Consider the following 6,987-nt stretch of genomic DNA (forward strand, 5'->3'; position numbering starts at 1 on the left):
ATATATATATATATAACTATAAGCTTCTAACTTAATTTATGTCTCTTTACAAATTAACATTTTCTAATTACAGATTGTTCAAAGATGTCCCCAGGGTGGTGACCACCATGGACTGCTGGTCAGTCTACAACAGATCCTACCTGGGGATGATGGCACACTGGCTGGGCCCCAAAACCCACATGAGACAACACGCAATCCTGGCTTGCTCTTGGCTCAGAGGACATCAGACCTTGATGTTCTTGCCTAAGGCCATGGTGGACACCCATTACAAGTTCCATCTACAAGACAAGGTGACCAGGACCGTGATGGACAATAGCAAAAACTTTGTTAAGACATTTATGCAGTTTGGTAGAAAAGTTGCTAGACTCTTGCCAGACATTCCTAAGGCTGCTGCCAATCCAAACATGGAGGACACTGAGGATGTGGACCTGCATGTGGATCCCAAGGCTGGGGATGTGGACGAAATTGAGTACGTCTCTGTTGATGCCATCCTTGATGAGTCCAGTGGCCTGGGCTTAAACTTGCCAGTGCACACGAAGGCCCATACCTTCAAACTGGTAACCAAGGCCCATACCTTCAAATTGGTAACCAAGGCCCATACCTTCAAACTGGTGACCAGCGTGAATGCCGACAAGGCATCACAAAAAGGTTTGTGCTCCTCTTAGAAGATCTATAGTGACAGCTAGCTGCTGCCTTCCATCCCAAGTTTCACCCGTTCTAGCTGGAGCAGTATAATAATAACCAGGTTAGCAGAGTAACGAACGCCATGGAAACCGTCATAGAGACAGCCCTAATGGAGACCAATGAAGAAGGCAGCAGCACCAGCAGCAATAAGGATGAGGAAGATGATTTCTTCAGCAACATCACTCAATTCCAGGAGAGCAGGAGCCACAGGTCACTGAAATCCAAGGCACAGAACTTGGTGAAGAACTGGCTGGAGGCCATCTCGAAGAAGGTCCTGACTGAAGTCTTGATCAATCTGTTCACCAAGTATAACACCACCATCCAGTGCTGTAGTTGAGTGCCTATTCTCTATAGGCAAAGATAGTTTGAGGGCCAAGAGAGCCAGCCTGTCAGGTGGTAACTTTGAGAGGCTGATGTTTATGAAGGGCAACCAAATCCAAAACCAGGAGAAAACACAAACATGAGCAAAGAAAGGAAAAAAAGGAGACAAAGAGGAAGAAAGAAAAGCAGAAAAACATTAATGCAACACCAAGTGCATCAGCTGGTCACAAACCACAAGATTCAACGGAACCTACTGAAGCAAGCCAACATGCTTGTGGCATTACAATGGGCAATGGCAGGGTTAAGGTATTAGAACAGGCAAGTGCCTTCACAAGCAGTACCCCAAACGCCTTGGTGAGGCAAACCATCAATGATGACAAGAGCTTCCCTGTTAGCAGCCTTGCCCTTCCAAACATCTCAAACACCACAGGCTGAAAGAAATGGTTCACGGACAAGACCCAGTAGTTAAGGATTTTGTTCCGTTTAGCTACAGAAGCAGTGACCATCACATTTCCTGCAGAATCCAGGATGTAGGAAGCAGCAAAGGAGTCAGAGACTGTGACATCCCAGATGAGACACCTACCTCTTACCCAGGGACAAAAAATAAGACCATTTCTTCCCATCACTTCCACAACTGAAAGGATTTTAACCTGAGCCAGGGCCCACTTAATGATTAAGAAAGAGAAAAAAAACATTGGTGTGACAAGCAAAACAACCAGCATTTAGGCAGTAAGACAAACCATGGAAGCCTGTGACGGCTTATCACAGCACCATCTCAGACCCCCAACTCTGAGTGCAATGGAGACGCAGAGCTCATCCAGGCTGAGTAGACCACCAATGTTGACCACAGGCAGGGCATCAATCCAGTCCTCCGAGACACCTTGAAAACTGATCAGATTTATGAGAGAGTTCTCCATATTTTCAATTCAAATGATCACCAGGTACATAATGACTAGTACTTTTCCAACCATGAAAGAGGAACAGCAAAGATGAATATTCTGCAGGATTTGAACTCAGAATGTCAAGAGTCAAAAATAAACACAGCAGACATCTAACAAGCTGCAAAACTCACACCACTACACTATGCCTCCCTAATTATTTAGTGTTTAATAAAAGGGTCTGACATGAGAGATGGCTGGAATAAAATTTTTTGAATGCATTATTTCATTTTTTTTGCCTCAACTTGTCTCTGGGTAATGTCAATAGAGTCCTTGAGAGGGTCTATGAGGTGTCATGCAAACCTTATTGGGCCTAAGACTTTGCAAAGGCATTGTTGACTTTTTCCTTTACATGTGTATTGCTTCTTTCTCTCTCTCTCGCTCCCTTTTTTTCTTAAATACATCATCATCATCATCGTTTAACGTCCGCTTTCCATGCTAGCATGGGTTGGACGATTTGACTGAGGACTGGTGAAACCAGATGGCTACACCAGGCTCCAATCTGATTTGGCAGAGTTTCTACAGCTGGATGCCCTTCCTAACGCCAGCTGTAATTTGAAAGTCCTTGGTGATGGGAAGCATGCAGACCTGACAGATTGGAAGCTTGTAGTCAGCGACCTGCATGTAGGGAGCCCATGTTAGATATAAAGTCATCTCCTTGTCACCAAAGACAGTGACGGGATTTGGTTGCTGCATGGGTATCTGAGCAGCTCCATTTGGGGAGGGCACTGCTCACCCAGAGGCCAGGGAGGTTCCAGAAAAGGTGAACCAAAAATTGCCTGTCTTTCACAACTGATAGATGTCCATCTTGCGCTTGAAAAGCAAAGAGAATACTTATAAAATCTTGAAGAGTGACTGTAGGCTTGAAAGATGCACTGCACTTGTTGCTTGCAAGTTGAACCGTTATAACACTGATATAGCTGCACTTTCAGAAATTCATGTAGAAGGTGATGGTCAGCTTGAGAAAGTAGGAGGTGAATACACCTTTTTTTTTGGAAGGGGAAACCAAAGGAGTACAAAGAGGCTGTTGTTGGCTTTGCAGTTTGATCTGAAATCTTTAAGAATTTGGAGGAGCTTCCTGTTCTTATAAATGAACATCTAATGACTCTACATTTGCACCTGAGAAGTGGGCAGTTTGCTACTTTAATAAGTGCCTATGCACCTACTCTGACTAATTGTGATGAAGATAAAACTTTTTTCTATACCCAGTTGAGAGCCATACTTAGGAAAATCCCCAATTCTGATGAAGTCACTCTGCTGGGGGATTTCAATGCCAGGGTTGGAACAGATTGGACGTTTTGGTATAGGGAAGATGAATAAAAATGGTCTCATGTTTCTGGAGCTTTGTGAGGAATATGGACTTTACATTGCAAGCACTCATTTCATGCACAGGGGTGATCACACAACAATGTGGATACATCCAAGGTCTAAAGTTTGACACTTACTGAACTATCATTTGCAAGCATGACATTTTGTGATGTCAAGTCCTTTCATGGTTCAGAGCACTGGACAGACCACAGCCTGGTGCAAGCAAAGCTCCAGATGATGATCAGAATGAAAGAAAGAAGAGGACCAGTTGGCATTCCTCAGTGTCTGAATGTCCATAAGATATATGATGCTGTGATGAGGAAAGAGCTTCAGAATCCAGCATTGAAAATACTACAACATGGGAAGATTTTCGAGACCAAGTTTTTCAATGTGCTGCTGAAACACTGGGATGTGCTACTGCCAGACACAGAGACTGGTTTGATAAAAATGATGCTGAAGTTCAGTGACGATTGGTTGTAGAGTACCATGCCCTCAATGTATTGCTGCACAGAGGACTTTCAGCTGTTCCGCAAAATTTAGCACTGGCCCACAACAGCAGTGTAAAATCACTATTGTAGCAATCTCTCAGGAAGGTGCAGAACACCAGGTGGGAGGGTCTTGCTCATGATGTTTAGGCTGCTGCTGATGCAAATGACAGCAAGAAGCTTTACCATCTTATGAAGCAAGTTTATGGGCCTAAGAGCTCTACATCAGCTCCTTTGCATTCCAAGGAGTCTTCCACTCTATTTACTAAACCAACAGAGATCACGGGTCGCTGGATTGAACATTTTTCTGAACTCCTACACCACGAGTCATTTGTGGACAAAGCAATGACTAACACTATGCACAAGAGACCTGTCATTTGCTCTTTAAATTCCATACTCTTAATAGATGAAGTAATGACAGCAAAAAGTGGATTGAATCTTGGTAAGGCACCTGGTAAGGATGGTATTTGTGCTGAGGTCCTGTAATTTGGTAGTGATCACATCACACAGTCCCTTCATGAACTTATTAGTGTAATTTGAAGGGAAGGTACAATGTCTAAGGACTGGAAAGACGCAATTATTCTTCCTCTCTATGAAAGAAAGGGAGCCAGAGTAGAGTGTAGCAACTACAGAGCTATTGTTCTACTGTCAGATCCTGGCAAGTATTCTTCTTACCTGCCTGAATAGGTGTCTTGTAAATGATGTCCTATCTGAATCTCAATGTGGTTTCCGATCTGGAAGAAGGACAATGGATATGATTTTCACAGCAAGACGGATGCAGGAGAAGTGCTAGCACCAGTTACGTTGGACTGGACACCTTGTTAGAATGAATGATAGCAGGATCCCTAAACAGATGCTATATGGGGAACTTGTTTGTGGAAAGCAACCCTGGCAGAAGCCAAGACTGCAATTTAAGGAGTGCGTAAAGTCCTCGTTAAAGGCCTGTGAAATGTGGGAGGTGACTGGGAGAGCAATGCTTGTCATCACCACGAATGGCAGAAACAGGTAAAGGAAGGATACCTTTGAAAGAGCACACATTCTTCATGAAGAATTCAAGTGTGCTGCTCGAAAATGCACTGCTAGTGTAATGAATAGAGAAAGCTTGGTCTGCAATGCTTGCAGTCATGTATGTTTGTCAAAAGCAGGGCTTGTTGGTCACCAACATAGATGCAAGTGTGAAGTATAAGGTAGTCTTGAACACACAATGTTCTTAATGGTCAGTACTGGTTTTCCTCAGTCATGAGTGGATGGCCATCATCATGTATGTATGTATGTGTATATATATATATATATTATGTTCAGTTATAATAAAAACATTTCGTCTTTGTAATTTTTTGCAAGAATCCTGTTGTAAAATCGTGTGATGAATCAGAAATTGTTATATTTGGAGATGGTCATGAAAAGACAGAATGGATTAAACAGAACAGGAGGTTATATGTGGGATGGAGAGTTGCTGAAGAGGTCACAGCATGTGTGACGAAAGATTTACAAAAGACACTAAAATAAGAATAATAAGAATAAAACTTAGCTGAAGACCAAGGATATATTGTGTTAAATTTGGCAAAAACACGATCATCCCCAAATATAATAATATAATAAAAACAATTTTACATTGATTTGATGGGTTACTCTATTTTTGTAGAGTGCGAATTTATTATTCTTATATAAGAATGCTGACAGTGACTTCGAAGTTTTGGCCAGTTCAACGATGGCTTTGCTAACTGAAATCTCGTAGTCACTGTCAACATTCTAATGTAAGAATAATAAATATCTATTTCTCTTTCTATACACATACGCACGCACACAATCTACCATCACTGGGGACATTCAAATTTCATAGGTTCCCCACTTCATGAATTTATATTTCCGCTTCAAAAGACAGTAATTAGCCTGAATAGAAACAAGTTTCTAAACAGAGACGTATGAATTCTAAATTATGAGACGAGCGAAAAAAGCTGTTCGTGACATTTCTAGATTCACTATCTTCACTTTCACTTTCGTCTTGATTTGCCGAATTTAATTTCTGGATGGCTTTCAAGTGTTTAGCTACGCATACATACACACATACATATATACACGCACACATACATAAATTCGCACATATATGTCATGTTATGTTATGTGTGTGCGTGTATGTATGTGTCTGTGTGTATATATATTTATATTTTTGTGTGTATGTATCTGGAGATTAGACACTGTAATTTGAGAAAGAAATGGAATAAACCAACCGATAGGACAGAATTCAAACACAACAGCCACTCTCTTTTATTTTCCCATCGTAAATTGGTCTTTATGATATCTAAAATAATTAGAATTTTAGCAGTTAATTGTGCGTGTGTATGTATGTGTGTATCTATGTGCGTAAATGTGTGTATGTATGTCTGTATACACGTACCAATGATGATTATGTTATTAAATGGAAATTATTAAAGGACCTTTAACTTACCGAACATCCTCAAATGCATGTTGGTGACAGGGTTAAAAGATCCACAAGCAATTAAAACCACCCGTGTCGGTGACTGTGTTAATGGTAAGGCCATGTCTGATAGCAATAGATAATTATTAGTAGCTGTTATATTAGTATATACGACAGATATAGATCAGTAATAGTAGGTAATATATATATAGCAGAGATCAGAGATAAATATAATCAAGCAGTTATACAGAGAAGAGAGAAATAGACGAGAGTCCAGGGGCTTGACTTCACAACAAATGTGTTTCTACAACGTTTGGGATGTTTTTAACTGAATCGGTTAAAATAAGCTACCGGGTGTCTCAGTGTGGTTTCCCTTGTAAATTATGAATACATTGCGTCACCAACAAACAAAAGTAACTTGGTCGACGGTCAATGTTTGCGGTTTTTTCTTTAAAGTTCCAGTTACGTATTTCTATAACATTTTCATCAGTAGTAAGACTATTTAATGGTTAATGTCCATTATGGATATTTGGCATTCTTTCGTTCCACGTGCTTCGTTGACGTGAATGCTGGCACTAACGAAAGAATAGTTAAATTGTCGAGATAATATCGATGTGTTTTGATTGTTTTTGTAGCCTGTTACTTGGTGCGCGCGTGCAACAGTTTCATTCATGTGTGTGTGTGTGTGTGTGTGTGCGTATAACTCTCTCTCTCTCTCTCTCTCTCAGTTTAGTCCGAAATAGATGCTAACAATCACTAATTACTGATTTCAGCAATAAAATGCCTCCCAACGAATGTCGATATTATATATATATATATATATATATATATATAT

The 6,987-nt window shown here is 40.8% G+C and overlaps 1 protein-coding gene across 3 annotated transcripts in view; it reads right to left on the reverse strand.

Moving 5' to 3' along the window:
- LOC106870756 (nicotinamide/nicotinic acid mononucleotide adenylyltransferase 1) overlaps positions 1 to 6,987 on the reverse strand; it is a 38,951-nt gene that overhangs the window by 31,354 nt on the left and 610 nt on the right. Inside the window, exon 2 of one of the 3 annotated variants that reach the window (XM_052975170.1) lies at positions 6,183 to 6,278. The exons of 1 other annotated variant lie outside the window; for it this stretch is intronic. In XM_052975170.1, the coding sequence (XP_052831130.1) occupies positions 6,183 to 6,276 (94 nt within the window). In that variant the 5' untranslated portion in view covers positions 6,277 to 6,278. Of the gene's footprint in view, positions 1 to 6,182; positions 6,922 to 6,987 lie in introns of those variants that run through there. One more of the 3 variants, XM_014916951.2, reaches the window with a different exon arrangement.

This window comes from Octopus bimaculoides, chromosome 2 (genome assembly GCF_001194135.2).
Source record: "Octopus bimaculoides isolate UCB-OBI-ISO-001 chromosome 2, ASM119413v2, whole genome shotgun sequence".
NCBI lineage: Eukaryota > Metazoa > Mollusca > Cephalopoda > Octopoda > Octopodidae > Octopus > Octopus bimaculoides.